The sequence below is a fragment of the Lepisma saccharinum genome, chromosome 26 (genome assembly GCF_977018435.1).
Source record: "Lepisma saccharinum chromosome 26, izLepSacc3.1, whole genome shotgun sequence".
NCBI lineage: Eukaryota > Metazoa > Arthropoda > Insecta > Zygentoma > Lepismatidae > Lepisma > Lepisma saccharinum.
Window position 1 is genome coordinate 42,833,322 of NC_139254.1, and position 26,376 is coordinate 42,859,697.

General features: G+C 37.5%; 1 protein-coding gene across 2 annotated transcripts in view; it reads right to left on the minus strand.

Moving 5' to 3' along the window:
- LOC145979388 (glutathione S-transferase 1-1-like) overlaps window positions 1–26,376 on the minus strand; it is a 93,963-nt gene that overhangs the window by 24,087 nt on the left and 43,500 nt on the right. For both annotated transcript variants that reach the window (XM_083112257.1, XM_083112256.1), the window contains exon 5: window positions 21,476–21,640. In XM_083112257.1, the coding sequence (XP_082968383.1) occupies window positions 21,476–21,640 (165 nt within the window). The remainder of the gene's footprint in view (window positions 1–21,475; window positions 21,641–26,376) is intronic.

The following is a 26,376-nucleotide window of genomic DNA, read 5'->3' on the forward strand; positions in this document are numbered from 1 at the left end:
ATGGTTTATTCTTATTACGAGATTTTAATTATTATTATCATTATATAATAATTATTGTCATTTTTCTATTATTTCTATTAAAATCTCTGGCAACGCCCATGGACTCAATTAGGAGAATCTCCACCCCACCCGATTTTTTTTCCTGCATAAGGCCATGCATATTGAACCATTTCAGTCAGTGTGCAAGATTTCTTTGAAACCTTACTGTTCTATCCAAGTTTATTCAATTTCTTTTCCTGGTAATTTTATGTCGTGGTAAGTGGATCTTTATATGTAAATTTTCCAATTGAATATTATCAGTTATTTGTCGATATGAATATTATCATATATGTTATATTAACGTATATGTGAATATTTCGATATCTTTATTCGCTTATCTGTTTCAAAAAATTACTGATTTCATTGGTGATTTTAATGTACAGAAGTGAAAGCACAAAGAAAAATACGTAGAATAGAATATAGTTGATTTCAGGTATGAGTCTCTGCAACTCTGCATACCATACAATCAATAGCGGCTTCTGATTATTCGCACATCCGCACGTGAAATGCAAATCATTCTTTTTATATACTTATTTATTGAACCCCATCTCCTCCTTCAAAATATCAAGGTGCCTATTTTCACAAATGTATTTTTAAGTTGAGTCTAAGAAATTTGAACAGCCCCTTTTACTATTTTTCCTTTTCCCTTGGCTTATTTTCTCTCATTTTCCAAACATAGTGTGAGACAGTCCCTAGATTGCTTATTTGTGTATCCCCCCCCCCACACACACACATTGTTCTCTACTTCAGAATGGTTTACTTTATCTTTCCTCATCCTAGAGTCGTTTAAATGTCTAATAAATTTCGTCTTGCCTACACTGCTTCTCTGCAGTGGAGAGGGAAGTGAAATGTCGTCTCCTTTGCGCTGCATAACCGACATCAGAACTACCGCCATCTCGTTTGCGACTACCTTGTTCCCATCGCCCAGTTCGAGCCAGGCTTATCCTGATCTTGAATTGATTTGGATTGTTGTTTTAAGTCCACTTTATGCACAGGTAGGCTAATCGGGACTAGATCTACAGTCTAAGGTGGGATCCGAACCACTACGCAATGTGCCTCCTGGATCAGAGCTGTAGCTAGGGGATGAGGCAGAGGGGCGGTCGCCCCTGGCGCTGATGGAAGGTGGCGCCGAACGGCAAGAAGAAAAACCTTGAAAATTACTTGTAATAAAGGATGCATGCCATCCCCTCGAAAGTATTTGAGTAGTATAAAAGTATATATTATAAACCCAAGAAAGTATGAACCCCCCCTCAAGCAGATTTGGCTACACTTAAAACTAGCTCAACATGCCCATATGAGCTTTTTGCTCAAGTGTGGAACCCTGCCTAATCCAAGATTTTTGTAAAAATGCCCTCGGGAATTTCTCGGAAAGTATGAACCCCCTCAGATTGATTTGTCTACACTTACAAAAGGCACTTCTGTGAGATTGCTGTCCATAAACCTGTTAAAAATATGCCCCTCTTGATATTTTTTTAGCCATACTTAAAACTAGGCCAAGCTGCTTATAAGAGCCACCTACACACACACCCATACATATTTACTTCTGGTTTAAGTTCAATTGGATACCAGCTTCAATTTGTTTATTAAAAAAAATGCAATATGCAGAGACCCTCTAGAATTGCTCCGTGACTCTCTCATTTCTTACATCATAAACATATGATTTTTCACCTATGAGAATAACACTACATATAGTGTCATCAGGTAATGCCTCATGGAATTCACAGATAATTTTAATGTTTGTCCTGTCATTAACCACAACTTGTTTTCTTTTTGAAGTGTTGATTACAAACATGGGTCTCTGTGCTTTGAATTCATCTGGTGTGTAATACATGTCAGTATTGCCAGTAGTGACCCTTTTGAATGCCGTAAATGCCTCATATAATTTGAGGAAATCATCCTTGGAAATGTCTAAATTATAATTTTCCCTAGGAAATACCTCATTTCTGCCATTTTTAAGATATATATTCTTGATGTTGCAGTTATCAAATTTACTTGAATTTTTTTCCTGATTATTGTGTCTCCTAGTCTGAAACAGTACCAACACAAAATCCGGCATGTCGTATTGTATACTGGAGAATGAATTTGTAGCATCAAACTCATAATAAGTACCAGATGCGGGCTTCTGTACACATTGATATGTATAAAATTGCAGAGGAATCTGTGGATTTTTTATTATATCAGCTTTGTATTTAAGAGCATAACTGGCCTCATATTCAACAACAGGGATTCTTAGCTCCATAGTCTGAATAATGCATTTGCCTGCATCAGGTAGGGTATTGGGCAAAGCTTCCCCTGTAGAGTTTATTGCACTGTACCTCATCAAAGCATTGTTATCATTGGCAGCTCTTCTAAATGTGATTCTTAAACCACCCTTCCACATAATATCTTTGTAATCTGAGAAGAATCCTGGCAATAGGCGCATAGGAAACAATACAGTACGGTTCTTAGATATAATTTTATCACCAGCCTCAAATCCACCTATTTTGTAGTAAGAAGCCTCGGTTTTGGATAATTTTAGTGTGGCCAAAGCTGTGGAGGTAATGCCGGGATAATCCACTCTGTTTATAACAACACCATGTTTTCTGATCTCAATTTCAGAGAACAGATGGGGCACAAAATTGTCCACCAATCTTATATTTGAATTTGCCGGATAATCTGTACCATCGAGCTTTACAACATCAAATTTGATGTATAGATCTGCTCTGTGAGGGTGTATAAATCCATCCCCTACATCAAGATCAACCTCAATCTCTGTGTTGGGTTGATTTAAATTTGCAAATGTCCTCCTGTTTGGAGGGAATGATTGTAGCTCATAACTCTCAATATTTTCCATTGTATGTATTTTTATTTAAATATTAATCTCTATGATTGCAGTTGTTGTGGCTCCAGCAAAATCAACTAATTCTTCTTTTTCATTAGTGACCATCAATTCAATATTATCTATTCTATTATGGCACACAGGAAAATATAATGTTGGGGATGGAGTGTAGATGATTGGCTCCATAAATTCAGAATTAGGTTTAAATGTTGCAATGATGCCAGTTTGTTTGTGAGTGCCTATGCCATTTGATTTGGTGATCATACCCTCGGCCACATTACAGTGAATATTCAGAGTTTCTATGGCTAAGAATTTAGGTATATTAATAGCAGTGTGTTTGATGGCTGGTTCAAGTTTTGTGTTGTTCTCAAAGCCTAACAGCTCTCCTATAGTACCCAGATCCACTGTTTCTGTAGCAGATACAATCTCTACTCTGTGAGTGACAGAATTTTGAGTTAATACTATACCTCTGGGTAATTGAGCATTTAGAGTGGACAGATTATATTGCCCTGGAGTGATGACAATTTTTTGATCCCCTACTGCAATTTTGTTGTTGTGGTGTGTAATATTAGGGATCAAGTACATGCCATAAAATGCTCTGAGAGCTATTGTTTTGGGATACACTATATCATCATGTAATTTGAGTTTCAATATTGAATTTTGGCTGGTGAGATGGAATACCCCCATGATGTTTTAAATACCACAAGGCCTTTTGAAAATTTTCAATTGATGGTTTATTTATTTGAGACATATATCTAAGAACAGATAAACACAAATGTCCACAATTAAACTCTTTGAAGTTTTGAACACGGGCATTATTGTAATAAAGATTAGCTGATTTTAGATATTTTACTAAATTTTCAGGTGGAACACCTCCAAATGAATCAAACACAAATGCCTCATTGTTTAAATATTTAAGATAACAGATCCAGTGAGTGCCCTGATTTTTGTACTTATCCAAATTAACAATGCCACACTCTTTGTTGAGTGGTTGTTCCGGTAAAGAATCAGACATGTACACACCCCTAAAATGTTTGATGCCCAGTGGTTTGATTAAAGCTTCAATATCTTGGTTTGTAAGCGGCTCTTGTTTTTTTTAAACTTATTCATGGCTCTCTTAACACCTTTGCCTTTTTTCTCCATGGCCAGGTTATGGCGCCTCTGCTCATCTAATTCTGCCTTATTCTTCTTGGCATCTATTACTGTTTTTGCTATGGCAGCTGATCCCCCAGCCAAGCTCCCCACAGCCCCGAGAGCAGCTAAGATGGCAGGGATGGTAAATATAAATCCCCCCACATGTGATTTTTTTTCTAGATTGTTGTAATTTTTTTAATTGGGGGGAACTAAGCAACAATTTCATACCATGTCCCTTTGCAATACAAGATTTTTTTTTCTTGCGCTGCTTTTTGGTTAAAAGGCTATCAATAGTTTTAAGAGATTTGAGACCTGCATAAGGTATTTGATACATAACACCCTTGGCCTTCATTGTAGGTTTATTATATACATATTCACAGCCCCCACCCCAGTTTTTGTTTGGTGCTCATAGCTATGGTGGTTCCCAATGCTGCTATTTTTTCACTTAAAGAAGCATCTTTGCTTACAAATCTACCAAATGCAGCCTCTTCTAATTTTTTGTCTGCCACATGTCTCTTGTCAAGATCAGAATGTGTGTTGTATGCTATGTCATGGTCTCTACAAACAGCATCTAGAGGATTAACACCAGGGTCTCCTCTGTTTAATCGATGGTCTAGTTTGGTACCTGGACCACAATACTGATAGCCTGTATGTGTAGCTCAAATGGCAACTTGTTTATAATGTCATTAACCAGCCCCCGACCCTCAGAGATATTCCAAAATTTAGGTGGTAGAGTATTAATAATTTTTATAAGATATCCAATCCCCTTAGTGTCATTCACTATAATATTAGACAATTTGGTGCTTATCATGTCCATAATTCCAACTTTTTCATTGTAAAAATTGTGGTTACCGGCATTTTCTTCTCCAGCTATTACTAGCAATCTATCTACAAGTTTCCTGACATCGTCAACCCACACAAATTCTTTAGGCAATGTGTTGTATTGTTTGATCCCACTACCTGTTTTGATTTGTGACCATATGGGCTTGATTAAGTTGTTGTATTTTGCTCCACTGCTAGACTTGACTCTTTTTTGTGTGGGATCATTGTTCTGGTATAGAGCATCTGATTTTATTAATATTTCTTTGTAATATTCATAATCTTGATCTGTATAGCTGCCAGGCCTTTTCCTAGTCATCAGTTCCCACAACCCAGGTGTTCCGGGGTACTTAACAAAAGCACCTTTTTCTCCGAGACGAGATTCTGAATATACAATTAGATCATCTCCCATAAATGTTACTCTGAAATTGCCAATTCTATGTATGATGCTGCCATCAAGCTCTGTGTCGGCATATAAGCCAAAGACCTCATCTTTGTTGTCTTTAGGTGTGGTTAAATATTTTTGAGCAAGAAGACCCAATTCAATAGGATCCTGTGTAGCTTCAATTCTTCGAGGAGCAATAGGACTAGGTGTATGAATACTGGAAAGTGGGGTGAATGGATAATCTAATATGTTCCTAGCAGCTACAGGCACAAGCTCTGTGATCAAATTTTGATTTTGCTCTGTAACAGTTTTGATATTCTTACCTAATTCACTAATAGCATCAATTACAGGCTGTTCTGTTTGTTTGTGTTTTTCATAAATTCCCCGGTTCTCTGATTTCCATCCCTTAAATCTTTTTACAAGATAATCTCTTAATTTAAGATCATCAATTATTGGCCTTTTCATGTTTATTTATTTATATTTCAATGTCTAGAAAATTGTTGATTTTATTTCTATATTTGCCACTATTGGGTGTTCTTGTCATATCAATTGTGACAAACCCATAACTGTCTTGATTCCAGCACCTGCTGCAAAACTTGGAAAAATCATTGTAGCTCAAGTCCCCACCTACATATTCATCATGTATGTGTTTGAGGTTGGTATGATCTTGATGAAACACACATATAAAATTGCTGTTGTCTCGGATCAGCTGCTTCGGAATTTTAGAAAAAGTCTGTGCCAGGTAGAAGCAATCAATGTTTTTGTGTCGGCCCTGTGTAAAGAAATTTCTAACCTTGTTTTGATTATCCAGTATAATGTCATCAAACACAACAACAGAATTATCGAGACATTCATCAAGTGGCTTAACATCTGGTTCAAAAGTGGCAATATCCAATCCATCATATAGCTTCATCAGCTGCTGATATTTTAATTGTTCCAAGCTCTTAGAGAAGATATACAAGTGCCTGTTTTTCCAGTCTAACCAGTTGGGTGCCAATAAAAAATTATCAACCATTAGTGTAGTTTTACCACAAGCAGATGGCCCAACAATAAGACACCTAATATTTTCAGGCAGCAACTTGCCATTTCTCTTATTCTGTTGTTCAGGTTCTGGCAGCCTTTTTATAACATCCCAGGTGCTCATATTATCACTTTGTCTGCATCGATCCAGCTGTGTTCTGGAAGTCCTAGCCATTTGACAAGTATCTTGTTGCCTTTTCTGCGGATGATTTTTTCTATGAGATATGTGTCAGGCTGTTTAGTTTTGCTGAGTTCTTCTTCATAGAATCTGCCTTTGACAATTTCTCCTCGATGATCTTTTATTATATATGTGTTAAGGGTCCCGGGTTTAACTTGAACCACTGTAAATAATTCAGTGCTCCAGTTTCTTGTAAAGCCTCTTTTGAATAAGTGCTTATATTTGCTGATTCTTACTTGATCACCCACCCTGTATTTGGCCTTTCTTGTTGTTGGCTGGTATTTAGGATAATAAACAGTGCTGATCAATTTTTGCTCATCAGATGAAGTTACTTCAGAGGGTTTCATGTTGATTGTGGAATGGACCGAGTTGTTATATTTATGTAGAAGTTCTGGAAGAATATTAATCCATTTATAATTACCTTGGAGGGTAAATTTGTTTATACATAAGATTTTTTAGGGTTTTGTTGAATCTCTCTACAATTGAGGCTTTGAGGTCACTGTAACTCGAGTAATGTTTTATTGCCTGGCTTTTAATAAATTGTTGAAACACTGAATTATAAAATTCTTTGCCATTATCTGTTTGCAAATAGCGCGGTGATCTTCCACTCTGATTGATGATTGTCCTGAAGGCTTCTGTAACACATTTTCCAGTCTTGGATTTGAGTGGCACAGCCCAGGCAAATTTTGAAAATGTGTCTATTACAGTGAGTAGATACTTGTAGCCCTTGTTGATTTTGTCTAAGTTTTTCAACTGCCCACTTGCCATTTCAATCAAGTCGCTCTGCCATAAATCATCTATGCCCTTTGTGACTACTGGGAGTCTCTTAAAATTATGTCTGGCTTGTCTGTGTAGTTCATCAACAATAATTTCTCTAGACATAATATGAAAACAAGAATATTGCAACTATGGGGTGTTCAGCAGCTGATACTACAGAATTTTCTAAATATAATTTGTCTCCTATTTGTATTTTAAATTCCAGAGAGCCATCATCTTCAACATATGCTGTTTCCAATGTATTATGATCTGTAAAATCCTCTAATTCTACACTGGTGATTTTTATTTTGTTGTCAGCATTTGTTATTGATAAGGTAGGGTAGTGGTGTGCCTGTGGTTGTAGCCAATATTTGATCTTGATTGGCCTCAATGTGCCCCCAACAAAAAACTGGTAACAAAATTGTGCAGGGGACAGCATATATATTTTGCCACCTGGTGTAAATGGTGAATCATATTCTTTGTTGGGGATGCTGTACAATTCAAGAATTACTGTATGTTTTGGATTTTCGATTATGCCTGTTATTTCTTTTTCTGCTGTAAGCAATCTGCTTGTTACAGATTCAAGGTGCTCATTGATGGTCCTAACAACATCATCATGGCCTGGCTTAATTTTTATGTCCACAATAAGTTTTTTGTATTGTTGCACAATTTCTTGAAGCTGGGTGGCAAAAACAGACAGAGCATTTGCTTGATTGGATTCCATGGTCCCTAGCTGTTGCTTGATATTAGCTACAATTTGTTGCAAATTTTCAATAACTGCCAATTTTGAATTTTGAGCAGTAAGATCATGGACCTGTCTTCTGATATCCTCAAACAGGGCATGCAGTTCATTAATATGTTGATTAGTTGGTAGAGTGGCCACTGTCTGAGTAAGTTGTTTGATCTCTGTCTGGATATTCTTGATATCTTCTGATTTCAATATGCGATTCACAGCTCTCTTAATATTTTTAAGTTCCTGTGATGTAGGCAGATTTGATACAGTATTCTGCAAAGATTCAAGTGCCAATTTCACATTATTTAATTCAGAAGTATCAGCCACATTTTGCATAGCATTTTGGAGCAGGGTTATATCTGCCTGAGTGGGTGTTGATTGCTGTAAAATTTCAAGCTTTGTTTGGATATCATCGATCAAGTGATGAAAATGTGATAGTTCAAATTCAGTGTTGAGGTTTTCAAGCTTTGTGATCTGTTCCTGGACACTGACAAGTGTGTCTACAATACCAGGCAGGCGAGATTCTTGTACATTTGCCAAATCACTTTGCACTGCTGCTATTGTACCCTCAAGATGGGTTATGGTACTTTGAATTTTTCCAAAATCTTCATATGTTTCAAGTTGCAGCTTAATATTTGCTACACTCCGAGTTATTGCACTCAAAGCATCAGAAGATGGCAAATTGTTCATAAAATTTTCAAGTGTCTCAATTTTTTCTTTAACCTCGGCTATGGCATTGTGCAGAGGATCCAGATTAGGTATTTGGAGTGATTGAATCTGTTCTTTTAGAGTGGAAATCACTAGATCAAAATCTTCTTGTGATTTTATGCTTTTGACAATTGTTTGGAGCTGTGTCTGGACATTATTTATCTGCTCTTCCAATTGTTGTTTCAATTGCTCGGAGTTGGTAGCCTGGGTCTTAAATTTGGCTTGAAGAGCTGCTACAGCTTCTTCCAAACTTTGAAAATTATCCAATGTTGCCAGATCAGTATATTTCTGAAGCAATAATTTGAGTTCAGAATCAATTTTAAGAAGAGGGTCCATGCATTGTGATTGTAAATTTGTAATTTCTAATTGAAGACTGGCATTGAGTGTGGTTTGTAAAGCTTGTAAATCACTTCTTAATTTCTTGACTCTGACATCAAGCATCAGAATCTCATCACTGTGATCTTCATGCCTTGTATGGCCAAATATATCATTAGGCATTTTTGTTTTAGTGGTTATTTATTATAGAGTATCTGATTCTTAATTCTATAAAAAAGGGTATAAGCTTGTCATAAGATCCAGGGACCTCAATATATAAGCAGTCACCAGCAGAAACAGTATAAACAGTGCCAGAAATCATGTTTGAGTGCTTAATTCTATAAATATTTCTCCCTACTGAAATCTTGACATCACCCTCAGGGGTTGTAATAAATTGTAATTGCCCACCTACAGGTAATTGGTAATGATTTAAATTATTGTTAAATATGTACAATATTTTGCCTGTTTCATCATCAACATCTGTAAGTATGCTGTTCAGATAAATAATTAAGAAACCACTCAGTTTAGATATCATATCAGAAGAGGGTTGTGGTGTCGGCAGGTCCATAATAGCCTGTTTTTTGAACCCAAATAAGTTCATAGGCATGTTTATTTATTTCAAATCATGCTCTGTAATTGGGCATTGATTTCCATTTTTCAAATCACAATGCCCCCAAGGTAAAGTATGTATGCCACATGATAAAATGCATCTCTTATCATCATGTGGGTCCAGGGCCACTTTTCTTACAATATTTGAAGTCAATAAGTGATCCACATTCTGAATTCTGGATTCTGATGTTTTGATTAAATTCTGGGATTTGAGGCAATTTTTATAATCTTCAAATTGGAGCTCTTTTTCAACAGTTACTTTGCCAATACCCTTGGCCTTTTTGGCAGCAACACCACTACATGTTTTAAAACTGTACATCTTGGCACTTAACCCAGCAAATTCCACAATAACATCACCAAGTGTCTCATCTTTTAACAAGCCAGGCACCTTTTGGTTGTGGAGTTGAATCTTTGTATGTTCACTGGTATCAAAATATTTAAACAATTCAGGCTGTGCTATATCTTTATAAACATCTTCTGTTTTAATATCAAGAATAAAACTATCCGTGTCCATGTACATCAATTTTATATTATCACCATAAAAAGGTTTCAACACATCATAATACAATGTTAACATATGTAATTTGGCCAATTCCAATATCACAGCCCCTACATAAATAGGTTTATCAAACTTAATCTTTGTTTTTTTCATGTTGAAAAGTGCCATATTTTCATCATAAATTCTTCTGTAATTGAAATTAGGCTTTGCAACCAATTTTTTGCTCAGGCTGGGGTCAGTAATTATTTTAACATCGGTATGTTTTCTGACATTTTCAATAGTTTTGCCATATACAGAATTGACCATCAATTTAAACAAGCCCTTATCAAATTGGCTCTTTGCAGATGTTCGAAGCTCTGTATTTGTATCAATGTATGGTTTCAACCATTCTGAGTGCCTGAACCTCAAAACTTTTCCAATTTTGGTCACTTGGACACCATGTTTCATCAGGAACTGGAGGTTTTTGTAATATATGACATAGCCTTGTTTCGGCTCCAGAGTCATCATGAGCTTCTTCTGTTTAGAGCCAGGTGAGCACTGAACCTCGGGAATTGGGGGCAGATCAGAAAATTTATTGTGCAAATCATCAGGAATTGTCAGATCAACCTCTAAGAATAGGCCATAATTACTGTCATCAAAGTCCTGAAGATCTTCAATATTAAAATCTTCAACCCATTCAAGCCCTGCATATGGCAGTTTTTGCATCATGGCATGACCATAGAGGCTGTTTGCATCTACATACACTATATAATTTGATGGCCGTGCTGGATCATAATCAGGCATATATTTGTTATTTGCTCTGGCATATCTCTGGGAACATTGCACCATCCCTCCTCTTATACATTTCTCCATAAACAGATACGTATCTTGATCTTGGATCAGATCCAATGGCTTTTTGGTGTTAAAAAACATTGTGGCCCATGCTAGGCCCGGGGCACTGAAAAAATATATTGGATCTAGTTTATAATTTTGCATAGAAGATTTTCTGAATGCCTGCAATATATCAGCTAAGAGGGTGACATCAAGTTTTAAATATGCCATGTGATAATCACCAAATGTCTGGCAATTTAAATTGTTCCACATCAATTGGGCATGGTGATAATCTTCATCAGTGATTCCAGATCCTCTGATTTTGCTGTAAAACTCTTCTTGTGGTGGCAGGGAACACTCATCAAATTTAGAAAAATCTGTAACATAGTCATATGGATATACACCCTTCCGCCTAATTAATTTCAGGTCCTGATTTGGAAACAAAGCACTTGTGATTTTGAATTGATCATCAGATAATTGAGTGGCCAGTGTAGCCAGGCTAGCCGATAAAATTCTGTAAGAATCAAGAAATCTTATGTGAATAGGAACACTATTAACTTTAATTATTTTGCTAATAGATATATATTTCTCATCATTTTCAGCTAAAATATTTAAATTCTGCTTGTCAAACCCCTCGTACCTGATCAGATGATGAAAATCATAATTGGATGCTCCATGGCAAAATATGGGGACAAATCTTGGTCTCTTGATCTTAATATTACAGCTATTACACAGGGCCATTTTGAATTTACCATTTGTATGAGAATGGTGTTTCACCTTGATATTTGTATCTGAAAATTCAGAATCACATACCGGGCATTTTTCTGCATTGTTGAAATCTTCAATCTGTTTCTCTGTTAAAGGCAACATAGGCTTTGATTTTAATAAAATATTAGATGCTATGTCACGGCACTCATTTTCTATTCTATGTGCAAATATTTTGATGGCATCTGGTCCCATGTATAAGTGTGGCTCACTAGCTACACCATCCCGTATAACTATATAACAAAAACTGGAAGGTTCATGTAGCTGGTATGGTGTAATTGAAGATTCTTCAGGATCTGGATTGCAGAATGCAAGAGGTTTGAGATTTGATTCAAAATCACAGACAATATATGCTGGGTGTTCCAACAAGGCTTCAAACTTTTTGAATTTGCAATTTTCACTTGGATTGGGCATCACCATATGAACAGGTTTATGGTTGCCACAGTATTTCAGATGCTCAATTAACTTGTTTTTGGCAATTTCTGCATTCACTTTACAAACCCCTTTTATTATTTTTTTACCATCAAATACACATAAACATCTTCTGCACAACTTGAATATTGTATTGGATTTGTCTAGTTGTGTTCTCACTAAAGCTTCAAGACTGTGTATCAGAGTGTAATGATATGTGCCATCCCCTTCAATTAAGAGCAGATCAATCGGAACAGCAGAATCATCATCAATTATACTAATTCTGAGAGGTTCTATCGGGCAATTGCCAGTGGAACAAATAAATACATTAATAGATAATTGTTTGCCATTGATATGCTTGGCCCTTTTTTCAAATTTATCAATATTCTGAACAGACATTGGATATTCTAAACCCTCCATTGCCTCATCAAAATTGTGTTCATGTTGTTTGTAATAAGTTATTCTCTCAGGATGGCTTGAAACTGGATACAAAGCAGCTAAAATACACCACAAAAAGCATTTCTGGTCGGTATTTTCTATATTAACCACGGCTCTTTTGTTTTTAATATTTGCAGGTAATGGCACATATGTAGATCCTTGTAATGGGCTGAATTCAGAAATATTAACATATAACTTGTGTGGAGAACCGCATAGGCTCCATCCGGACTCTTTTGCTGCAAATTCAGAGTGTTTAATATTCAATTGATCTATCAAATTGCCCATTATTTTGTCTGAATTTGCATTTGAATATACAGGTACAGTTTCTGTTATGTGGGGCTGCGTAAATTTTGTGCCATTTGGTTTCTTATATTGTGCAAACAATTTGAGGGACAGCTTATAAGACCCATTTTGTGCATTTAGAATTGCCTGCACATCAGGATTTATACTGTTCAAAAAATTCTTAATACCACATCTTGGCTCTGATACAAACCGGTGATCTCTTAATTGGCCATTAAAACTGCTATGGATAGGTTCATAGCGTGGCTGCTTTGCAGGTGAAGCATTAACAGGTGTTTCATGCTTTCTTTTCAGACCAGATGTAGATGGTTGTGTTGATGACTGTGCAGAGCAAGTATCTTTATGTGTATATGTGAAGTATTGCATGTTATATTTTCTATGGCATTTGGGGCATATTTTTGTGGGAGTTCTGCATTTGTCTGGGTTACAAATCTTTTGGTGCTTGGCCCAATTAGGGCTGAATATATTCTTATTGCATTGATTACAATATTTTTGACTTGGCATTTTTGTTGTTGTTTATTATATACAATTTCCTGGGATTCAAATCAAAATTCTATGCTGGATAAAAATATCAGTTGGGTTCAGCACTGTGCTTTGTGTGTGTGTATGTATATATGTGTGTGTGTGTGTGTGTATGTGTGTGAATGTTTTTGGCTTTGGTATTTATATAAAATTTCTTGGGAATCAAATCAAAATTCTATGCTTAATAAAAAATATCAGTTGGGTTCAGTGCAGACAAAAAAAACTGCATAGCTCTATGTCAATTAGTTCTTGAGATTTTGTATTTAGGAACCACTTTGGCCCCCCTGCCAAAAATTGGCTTTTATTGCATCAGTGTATATTGTCTCTATGACCTTACTTGGGTTATTCCGCCAAATTATATGCTTCAAGTCTCCTATACTTTGGTGGAGCCTGTTCAGGTTCTGCCCCCACTTGTGGGTTCCACTGCCGATCCAGCAATGGTGAAGAATCTGCACTGTGCCCTGGCTTATATAGATTTACAGAGCCAATAGAAACACTGCTTATTTAAACCAATCAGAAAACACCACATCATCACATTATGTCATAACCATTTAATCAATTAATATTGCACAACATGATGCAATAGAAGTGGACCGGGAAGTAAATATGTATGGATGTGGGTAGGGGTGGGTGTGGGTGGGTAGGGGTGGGTAGGGGTGGGTGGGGGTGTGTTGGGGGTGGGTAGGGGTGGGTAGGGGTGGGTAGGGGTGGGTGTGGGTGGGTAGGGGTGTGTTGGGGGTGGGTGGGGGTGGGTTGGGGGTGGGTTGGGGGTGCATTCAGAAACATGAGCTCTTCTCTAATATTTTTTGCTGAAGTATTTTCTTCTGGGCGTACATCCCGTTTTTCTGCTGAGCGTACATGCAATCCATACCGCAGCGCCATGCCGCGGGACTCTCTGGAACTAATCGATCAGTCAATAAGACTGCTAATAAAACTGCCGGAGCTTTGCTAATAAGAATTGCTGAAGGCAATAGAACTGCTGCTCCAAATATTGATCCCACCGCCCCATCCTACAGCGCCGCGCTGCGGGAATCTGAGGAACTTGCTCAAGTATTAATCCCACCTCGGTGCTGCCAGCGCCGCGCCGCGGGAATCTGAGGAACTGCTCCAACAAGTATTGATCCAGCAATAAAACTGCTAATAAGAATGCCGGAGTTGCTAATAAGAATTGCTGAAGGTAATAAAACTGTTTGTTTTCCCCCAGCAAGGTGGGAGTTGAGAATCAATATATTGATTTCCTAGGAGCTGTTGAGAACTTGGGTCAGAGGATATTGATTCCCCCCGGCGGGCAGGCAGTTCTCAACTTGCCGCGGGGGGTACCTTGTAGGAATATGAACTCTGGGATATTATATACACGACCTACTGGGTCCCCTGAACAATATACTGAAATTTTGGGATAATTTTATTTCTCTCATATCTTGAGAACCATGAATCCTAGAGACATGGGGTTTGTTGCTTTGGACTCAGCATGGCAAGATGCAACTTTTTGGTCTCTATAAATTTTTCAAAATATCTTGTTGTTCTCTAGATCTTGAATAACTTACCTATTTTTCAAGATAGAGACATGGGAGTTGTTTATTTCAATTCTGGATGAGATTTAGAAGTTTTTTGAAAAAATCGATAATTTCTTTAAATTTGAGATTTTTCAAAAACTATCACTACTGGAAACTTGAAATTTTGTATACATATTCTACTCGAGATTCTCTACATTTTATGTCTCTATAATTTTTCTGATATATGCAATACTTAAGCTGTAAATGCATAATTTTTATAAATAGAATTTTCTGAAAAGTGCAATATTAACAAAATTGTTAATATTTTGAAATCTATACATGCTAGGGCACTATAACAGTTACTATACTTAAGATATCATAAAATATCAAGAGGGGCATATTTTTGACAGGTTTATGGACAACAATCTCACAGAAGTGCCTTTTGTAAGTGTAGACAAATCAATCTGAGGGGGTTCATACTTTCCGAGAAATTCCCGAGGGCATTTTTACAAAAATCTTGGATTAGGCAGGGTTCCACACTTGAGCAAAAAGCTCATATGGGCATGTTGAGCTAGTTTTAAGTGTAGCCAAATCTGCTTGAGGGGGGTTCATACTTTCTTGGGTTTATAATATATACTTTTATACTACTTATTTGGGCCCTATTAAAACAATATCATTGCCATTTTGCAATTTTTTTGTCTTTTTGCTCGCTGCGCTCGCATTACAAGCTTTTCTTTTAAACAAATAAATGAAAATAAATAAAAATCCAATTTATATATATATATTATTTGTTTGTTAGTGAGGATGTGTTTACAACTTCTTAGTCAATAGTTCCAATAATATATGCAGCTCTAAAAATACTATTGGTGTAAACTGCAGTCTGCATGTCGTAAAAACTGTACTAAATTTTCCTGTAAAACAAAAGAATTTTTGCGAAATTTGACGGAAAACAATATCTCTTCAAAAAAGCTATTTCATTTAAAAGAATACGTCGTGATGGTCTTTGGCTCTTTCAATGACCTTTCCAGGCAGCTTTCAAATAAAAGGTGTACAGGACGAAGGTACACGTCACCTGGAACAACATTAATAAATAAAAGTCTATTCTGCTTATTATACCCCGAGGATATCAACGGAAGGTAGTTACTTCATGAACTATTGCATTTTTAAAATACTTTCTCTTGGAATGCTTGTCAGAATTGTCACCACTTACTGCTCTCTCATTCATTCATAAAATATCATGTATTGAGTTGTACCCAAACGTTGTCACTGCATTGAAACCATTTTTAACTCTACCTTCGTCTGTTGCATCTTGTGAAAGGAGTTTTAGTAAGCTAAAGCTTATAAAGAATTACTTAAGTTCTTCCTTGAGTCAAGAAAAGCTGACTAACCTGGCTATTTTCTCTGTTAAGAAGTACAGAGTTCAATCACTTGTGTTCGATGATGTTATTAATGACTTTGCTGCTCGAAAAGCAAGAAGAGTGAAACTGTAGCTACTTATGTTCGCACAGAAGAATTGTCAAATCATACTGTACTGATTGTAGTTCTTAATAAGTTCTTGTTTTTATACTTGTTGATTTCAGAGCTGATCAATATAACATTTTGCAGTGTATATAGGATTTACTTTATAAACATTATACTGAATGATTTTAGCTAGTTTCTACAATGACTTTGAAGGATATTTGAAAGGGTTTCATGTGATAAAAAACATTACATTACATTAATTGATTGATTTGTTCTTTTATGTCCACTTTATGCACAGTAAGGCTAATTGGGACTGGACCTACAGTTAAAAGTGGGATCCGAACCACTGTGTGACTCCACCGGGTATCGAACCCGAAACCTCTGGATTACAAGGCGACGACGATTACATTACATTAATGATTGTGAAAAACTAAATATGCTGACCAAGGCAGTAATTTCTTTTATTAAAAACATAAACTAACGTAACGTTTCAACCTTCTAGCAAGGTCTTCTTCAGACTCTGTATCAAGTACAAAAGTAACCAGATACAACAAAAGGGCATTATATATACACAAACATTACTCCCTCCAGACTATTTAGAAAGTTGTTTGGAACTTTCTACGAGATGACTTTCACTTGCCAACTTTACTTTCACCTAAAAGGCTAAACACAATTACTTCCATATAGAATGTGGTTGGGCTTTTAATCTCACGCTCTTTCCTTCCTTCTCCTCTCCTCTTTCTCTCTTGTCCATTCCACTCTTTCCAACATCTTCTTCCATTATTTGTTTAACTTCAGTCCCCCATTCCAGTTCATTGTATCTTCTTCACCTTTCTTCTCTATTTCCTTGGCTTCCTTCTATTTTCTCACTAGCATTCTCTTCTCCCTTCCTATCTGCTTAGCCTCATCCCACTCTATGTCATGTCCTGTTTCTCTCGTGTGTTTAAATATTGCATTTCTCTCTCTCTTACAGGAAGGGAGGGAGAAGCATGTTAGGAATAGCGAGGAATGCTAACAAGAAAAAGGAGAACAGAGAAGAGGAAGAGGAAGGGATTATCTACGAAGTGAAATGTAAAGAATGTCCGAGTGTGTACATAGGAGAAACGAAAAAAAGGCTGAAAGACAGGTTGAAACAACATAGGGATGATGTACGACTTAAGAGAGAGAGAAATGCAATATTTAAACACACGAGAGAAACAGGACATGACATAGAGTGGGATGAGGCTAAGCAGATAGGAAGGGAGAAGAGAATGCTAGTGAGAAAATGGAAGGAAGCCAAGGAAATAGAGAAGAAAGGTGAAGAAGACACAATGAACTGGAATGGGGGACTGAAGTTAAACAAATAATGGAAGAAGATGTTGGAAAAAGTGGAATGGACAAGAGAGAAAGAGGAGAGGAGAAGGAAGGAAAGAGCGTGAGATTAAAAGCCCAACCACATTCTATATGGAAGTAATTGTGTTTAGCCTTTTAGGTGAAAGTAAAGTTGGCAAGTGAAAGTCATCTCGTAGAAAGTTCCAAACAACTTTCTAAATAGTCTGGAGGGAGTAATGTTTGTGTATATATAATGCCCTTTTGTTGTATCTGGTTACTTTTGTACTTGATACAGAGTCTGAAGAAGACCTTGCTAGAAGGTTGAAACGTTACGTTAGTTTATGTTTTTAATAAAATAAATTACACGCCTTGGTCAGCATATTTAGTTTTCATAATCATGGAAACAAGGCTTAATGGTGTTATACATTAATGATCTTTATTAGAGATTTTTCTGCTGCCTAAGAAATACACTAATGTCCAAAATTAAAGCAACAAACGGAAATTCTTTCCCGTGTGTCCATTTGACCACATAATACGATCAGGTGATATTAATATTTATGATGTCATAGACAACTGCTTTAAGGTAGAAAATAAACTAACCTTAATGTGCCATGATTTATAAACAAAAAAATCACGATAGCAACAGGTTAAACTTGGCAAATTTATCCAAAAAAAATCACGAAGGATTTCTGTTTGTTGCTTTAATTTTAGACACTAGTGTATATAGCCTATGCTATTCATATGGTAAGATAGCCTATTCTTTTTTCTGCATGGATTAGTTTCATTTCTAGATTTTTTTATCATTGCACACAGAGAGGTCAACAATGATTATTGATTCAGACGAATATGTGTAAACTTACAAAAAACTCGATAGTTGTAATTACTACAATTACATATAATTGCTACAATTATTAGCATCAATGAAACTAAATGCTTCTACACCTCCCTTAAAAAAAAAACAATGGTAGAAGTTCGACAAGGCGAGTGTAGGGGGCGCCGAAATTTATTCTCGCCCCGGGCGCAGAAATCTCTAGCTACGGCTCTGACGACGTTACCACCCCACCATCGGGAAAGCACCTATCCTGATCTTTCTTTGTCCCACACCTTGCCATACCTCTTCCTCCTACACTTAGCACATGTTTCAAGAATCTAGATTGTGTAGTTTAGTGTTTTCACTCCCTTCAGACCCAAAGGTGAAAGAAATACAATTATGTTGCTCTGATTATCGACTTATAAATTCCCTTCTCTTCATTGGCATATTTAGGACCTTGAATTTTATAATTATTTCTCAACGTTTCTCTACATTTATTTCTTTGCACATGCCTTGCCCACCTGCCCATCATTGCCATTGCCATGCTTAATTAATCGCCATGGCTGCGTACAAATCAAAAGAAACATTTTCAGTCTCGTGTCATAAGAATCTGAGCGTGTTTCCTCCTTGCACTTTAGCACTGAGAAGATAATTCCAACACAAGCACCATTACACAGTCGAGATCTGCTTTTGGACTCAAATTTAGTGAAACCGCATGTATTGTTCGTTCATCTGTTTCGTGTAATCATCTTCTTCGTCGCGATTAACAAATCCACACTGAGGTCTGAGATAAGTGGGTCCCTATTTGGCAGGCGGAGTGCGGGAGGCATGTATTGGGTGTATCAAAACTGAGTTTTCCTCAATGTTATCTGGGCATTTATTTACTATTTTTTTTACATTTACTATTAATATAGCAAGCACATATAGCACATAATTTCTGTTATGCCGCATATCTTGTTTTGACTGAAACTAAAAAGAAACAAAAGAAACGTTCCAAGTTTCGAAATCTCCACCGTAATGTACTTTAAAATTATTAATATACTATACAAGATTATTGGATATATGTATAAAGAAAGGGCAGATCTAATAAATTTGGCTCTACTACACATACTCTCAGTTTCTCCGGAATGAGAAATATGGCACTGTTCAATATTTTCAACAGATAAACAAAATATTTAATCTAAAGGTTTCCATTCTACATATAGAAGATCAAAATTTCTGATGTTTTTTTTTTCGGACTGCGAAAAGTTATGGACTTGGCAACGAAGATTTAAGTTGAAAAAGGAAAGGAGAAACGTTCTCGTCTATTGATGCTTTGAAAAAGTGTATTTCTTTAAAGGTAGTTTGTGAAATATACGAGATCAAGTGGAAACACCACATCAAATTTCGTGCTGATGACAAAAATGATTATGTAATTTTTCACTTGGAATCATAAACATGAGTAAAATGAGGACAGAAACTTCATTCTACAAGCATAAGAAAAGCAGAATGTGCTAGCCCACCTTATTTGCCATGATAACTATTTCACTAGCGACATTCATTTTTGGGTACTGATCAGTACCTTCATGAGATGGTTGCGTAAGTTTCTCTGTCGTCCGTTCGCGTCGACTATCGGTATCTGGGAAAAAATCAAACCACAAAGACATAATTTGGAGTGCGTACGAATCGAACGAAAAAACTTGCATTTAATTCATTTTTCTTGAATATACATTATTGTGTGTGGAGGAAGCGGACTTGTATCTCCAGTCGCGGTGGCAAACGGGCCACTGAAAGAGCAATAAAATAAAATTTCAGAATGAATTAACATAGCGGAGCCTGTGTAATTATTGGTGTCCTATTAAATTAATATCGTTGTCTGTTGCATGAAAATTAATGTAATTAAACTTCCTTTATTCGCTCCCAATATTGAAATAAATTTTTATTTTCAGTAATATTCAAACCAGGTTTAGTAATTGGAATTACGAGTCTTCTTGTATTCTAATTGTGTATTGTGTATTGGTTTCATTGATGGCGTAAACATGAGGAATATCGGAAGAAAAATGGGAAAGGGAAACCACTAAATCCTGCATGATCGTATAGAAAAATCCAGAATTTTATCACTTGATAGTGGTACTCGAGAACCAAAGTTCGAAAAAAAATCAGTTTCATATTCAAAACCTTCTAAACGGGCTATTTAATTAGTGTAACAGATATTTCGTTCGTATATTCGCACTTATAAAAATAAATAAATTACAAGATGATTTATTTTTCTTAAATTTGTTCAATCGTAGGATATGTATGTCAATAGTGTATGACCGAGGGGCGAATTGAATTCTCAGAGACCATTAACGTACCGAAAGGAGGTTTGCGGATTTAACCCTTTACCCCAAAAATATTCATAATATCGTACTGGCTGTTTTAGTGGGAAGTCCCGCTTTGCAAATAGCTGTTTTTTATTTATATATGCCTCAACATGTCTGCGCTAATATTGTTTATTTCAGCCGTGATATTTGCCTGAAGATCCTGAATAGTTCTTGGTTTGTTGTGATGGTAGGCCACTCTCCCACAGTTTTCCTCTTAACTTGCACACAGTAGCGTTATTGTAATGTTATTTTGTCCAATGCTATAGTTATTTAAAAAGTGGGACTTCCAACTGAAACACCCTGTAGGTCTACAAGGAAAGCATTAGGTTCCTTGTCCGGTTGTTTATGTCGAAATACCTACATATGTTAATTTCTTGACTAAAAATGAAATGAAGTAGAATTTTTATGTAAACATAGAAAACTACACTGTATCGTGGAGAAAACACTTCCGTAAATTTTTAAAACATTCAAGTAATGAGAATGTGGCCGAAAATATCCGCTGTACCCTGTCTCAGCTAATTCTCGAGCGTGAGAGACGATGAGGAATCGAATTGGCAGAATGAAGCAGTACACACCGCTCGAAGGCTGGCAATTGCAGTTGCCCCCCCCCCTCCCCATTCCACTCAGTTCCGTTATCTGTCACGTGTTCATTGGTGGAGCAGCCTCACGTCGCTACTTGCGCAGAGACTTTTTACCGTTCACCTGCTCCAGATATACCTGGGACAGGGTATACGTGTAGATCTCATTAAGTGTAAATTATACTTATTTGTTGCGAGTTTCCTTAAGTCGTTCTCATACCTTAATACTGGATACAGTGGACACACAGAAGAAATCGGCTATCGTGATGGCGTCGCCGGCTACCCACTGCTTGCTTGTGAGGAGGCCATCGAGAATCTGCAAAGCTTCTTTCAGGCACTTCATGCTTTCCAGCGTGAACCTTCCTCCGCCATACATCACCGGATACTAGAAACAAAACATATATATATATATATATATATTTATTTAAGGAAAAGTGGAATAGTTTGTGTACATTCATCAGGCAGGTCCTGCCATGCATCTGGATAACTTCCAACATTTGACCACACACATTGAAGCTACCTCTTCTTGTTCTCTTTTTGTTTCAGAAGTGTATGCACGCTAAACGCAATTAAGTAGCAGCCACGCAGCAAAACGCATGCTTTTGATTATTAAACCACGAGGAAATACAGCATGTTCGAAAAGTCCTGCGGGATTCTGAAAAAACTATACATTTACAGTAATAGGTTTATTACAACGAAATATTGTTCTTTACACAGAGGAAAATTTCAAATTTTGTTCTGATTGATTGAGTGATTTGCTGTTTTAAGTTCACTTTATTCACAGGAAGACTAATTTGGACTGCAACTACAGTTTAAAGTGGAATCCGAACCACTATGTGCCTCCACCGGGTATCGAACTCAGGACCCCTTGATTACAAGGCAACGACGCTACCACTGCGCCATCGCGGATGCCTCAAATATTGTTCTGCTCACACCGCAGAATGACGTGTGTGCAGGTGATCACGCGATCACGTGATTGCAAGATGGCGTCGATGCAGCAAGAGATCATTGCGTGTTATGGTTTCCCGAGTTAAAATCTTGTGTTTTGTTGTGGAGATGGTTCCGAACGACTGAGGCAAGTATCCAGAGATCGTATGAAAAGGTCAAAGCTACGGATAGCGTAGCAGATTTGCCACGTAGTGGGAGGCCAAGAACGAGTGACGATGTGGGGAATGGAGATCGTGCACTGGCGTTCAATGAAATATATTAAACGAAGATCCTTGGAACTGGGAGTGGCGAGGTCTACGTTACACAGTATCTTATGCAAGGAAGTGAAAGCGAGGAAATACGAGTTAAGATTGTGCACGATCTGATAGAAGAGGACTGTGGCATAAAGAAGGAATTTTGTGAATTAATGTTAACCCGATTAAATGGTGATGTTGGTGATGCCCTTCAGTCTCTTGTTCTTTTCTCTGATGAGACCATATTCCATCTTGTGGAAAAAGTAAATAGACGTAATTGCCGAATTTGGGGACACACGAGTGCGAGAAACATAAGCGGGATAGCCGCAAGGTCAAAGTGTGGTGCGCAGTTTCCATGGACTACCTCATTGGTGCATTCTTCTTCGAGAAGGACACGGTGAACGGCGCGCCGGCTAACTGAACATGTTACAAATATTCCTTGTCCCGTAACTTCAGAGGCATCATCAATGAGGTCCACTTCCAGCAAGATGACCCCCCCCCACCCCCAACCAAACACACACTGTCTGCCTTTGAAGTTCGTGAGTTTCTTGATGGTCAAATTTAGGAGAGATAGATTGGCCTCAGAGGACCCACACCTTGGCCAGCAAGGTCACCAGATCTTACGCCTTGTGATTACTGGCTGTGGGAACATGTCAAGTCCCAGGTGTATGCATGCACAGAAACCGACACATCTTGATGACCAGAAGGTCAAGATACGTGATTTAATTCACAACATTCCGGACTAGAATTGTCAGAGTGCAATTCTCGGATTCAAACTAATATTGCAAAAGTGTTTGGACGGGAATGATGCACAGCTGGAAATCTGGCGATGACCCAAACCACATCAAACATTAATTTTAAAGTTTTCTGTGTAAAAAACAATATTTTGTTGTAATTAACCTATTTCTTTAAAAGTTACAACTTTTTAGAATTCTGCAGGAGTTTTAAAATACACTGTATATGACAATGAATTTAGGAATAACACAAATTAAATGAGCTAGCTTGGAAAGAAAAGTGTACATTTCAAGAATTAATTCAGAGCTTACTGTTTTAACACTTTAATTCTTAATTACACAACGGGTGCAGGGTATCGGGATTTTGGCAAATTCCTCAACATTTTGTGTAGTCTATGTGTGGAGCGGAAATTCCTTATGCCTTGCCATGGGCACGGGATATGTAGGAGTGCAATAATTTATCCTAACGCTTTCTCTTACTATCTCCAAGATTGGAGAAGTGGCTAATAAGGAAAAGAAATCATGAAATCCTCTGCCAAGAAAGGGAAAAGGAATAAGGTGCTAGTGAAAATTTTACAAGATTCTCCATCCAGTGTGTGACATTATTAACCAAACTTTATTGGTGTGCGTTGTGAATATCGTGTGTAAATTGTGAACAGGTTTCGTATTTCCTGAGGGTCCAAGTACACAGAGGAATTGCGTATTTTTGAACAATGTATGTGCACCGAAAATGCACTTCAGGTTGAGGTACGAGTTCACTACGTATTATACTTTACGTGTTTCGAAACTCTTGTAAATAGTCCAGTAAACGAAGGATTTCTGTCGGAACAAATTAGGGGAAAGCTGAATCTTGATGTATTTTTAGACCATCATAAGAGGTACATTTTCCAAAAATAACCGTCAATAAAGATTTCATGTTGGGAATAAATCCGTAAAAGCTGAATTTTGGTCAGTTGTTAGAACACTACTAGTAGTGCAAAATCCCAAAAGTCCCCGCCCCTTCTTGCGGTGATTTCCCCAAGCACCCCGCAAAACATCAATTTCGTAGACTCTCAGTTATTGGCCTATATTTCCGTAACCAATCATTTGTAGGCAGGTATTATTTCTTTAGTCTTAATAGCCATTAGATAGTCTACAAAAAAGATTCTGTTTAATTTTTTGATAATGTTGGTGGTTTTGACGTAATTTAAAAAATAATCTTCAGGAAGTGAAATTTTTGTAGTACTTTTTAAAGTTTTTCCCTTCTAGTTCTAACTTTTGAACAAATTCAATCACAAGATATTGTTTAGGATAAAAGTTTTAGCCTATTTTATAAGCTTTAAAACTATATAAGTTTTAATATATTTTAATGAAGGGTACACCATAAAATGTGTCTCCAAATGGAGGATTGTACCAAGAAAAGTGTCTGTTTATCACAGTCCCGCGGGTAAGTCAGGAATCATTGGCTTTTTAAGACTTGGTAAGATTAATTGTTGTATCACTTAATATATGTTCAGTCGAGTAGCCATCTGCGTTCTGACGGCCGCCATCTTGAAAAGAGTACGCCATATTGCATATTTTTTATTTGATATATCTCGGGAACGGTGGCACCTATCAACTTTGATTCTTTTTCAGAAATATTCCAAATAGTGCAAACTTCAATAATATATTAATAAATCTATCTTTTAAAAATAAAAAATAGTAGTTTTGTAGGAAAACTTACTATTTAAAATACTTTATGTGAATAACGGCATAGCTCCACTGGGAGCTAGATGGCCGCGAGTTCTAAAATAATTATGTACAGGAGTGTCCCAAAAATCCGGTATCGTAGGGAAAGTCGGAAAGAAATGAAAAATTCAAATAATGATTATTTCTTCCAGGTAAACGAATGTAGATTAAATGGATGCCAGGGATGGAACGTACACTATGCAAGAGAAAGCTGAATTTCGTTGTGCATGCCACGCTATCACACCAAAAATGTTATGCAATGTGCAAAGAGCTTTCCATTCTCGTATCCATACCTGCAGGTCTCAAGAGGGGCATCAATTTCAACATTTGTTGCCGAAATACTTTTCCTACCTGAAACAAAGGATATGTTATCAATATTCAACATTCATTACTTTAAGACTTCCGACTTTCCCTATGAGGCCGGACTTTTGGGACATCCTGTACATATATATATATATATATATACAGGGTGTTTCCGTGACATTGATTCAAAGATCCAGCTTGTAGATTTAATACGGACATTACTACAGTAGAACTCTACGACCGAAACGTAACAGTAGCTGTTCAAAATGGCGGCCCCCAACGTCGATGCAGGCACGACAGCGTCGCATGAAGCTCTGCTGCATCCGCTCGAACATCCCTGGAGTCGTTCTGACAATATCACAGGATGCAAGGATTTCCCCTCCCCTTGGGAGCTGTCAACAGTCAAGATGGCGGCCCGTATGGTCTACGCGTAGTTGGAGCTCCGCAATTTCTCCCGAATTTAGCCTGGCTCATTGAGATATTTATATCTAGAACTTTATATATTCCACTCGCCGGCAACTTGCAACTATTTGCATAAGCGTCGTGAAGTGTTGTGATACCAGGAATTGAATAATCAAAGATTACAATGTCGAAGCCATCTATCAATACAGTTTCAACTCGGGTAGACGGTGTGGAGTCGATGCTACGGGACTTCGAGAGCCGCCTGCAAGAGATCGTCGAGCAGCAGCCAGCCCCTAACAGCGTGGACAGCAGCGCCGTTACACCGTTGCAAGATCTCTGCGCTTCCTTCAAGAAATTCAAGGAGGAGGTTGAAGACACATTCAAAGTTGTGAAGTCCGACCTGCAGATTTTAAGGAAGGAAGCGGCAGAAAATGCCATCAGAATCGACGACCTCGAAATGTACTCTCGGAGAAACTGCCTCCTCCTGCATGGAATTCCTGAAAGATCAAACGAAAATACAGACTCCCTGGTACTTGACGTTCTCCACCGGAATCTAAACCTACAACACATCACCCTGGAGCACATCGAAAGATCTCACCGCCTTGGCCCTCAAAGAAGAACCGCCGCCGATGCCGTCCGTGAAGGAAGGAGGCCTATCATCTTTCGTCTGACCAGCTACCGCACCAGGGACGAAGTTTGGAGGCGGAAGAAATCTCTGAAAGGGACGAAGCTGCTCATTACCGAATCCCTGACGTCCGTGCGACAAGATGTGTTGCGGAGGGCAAAAGACCGCC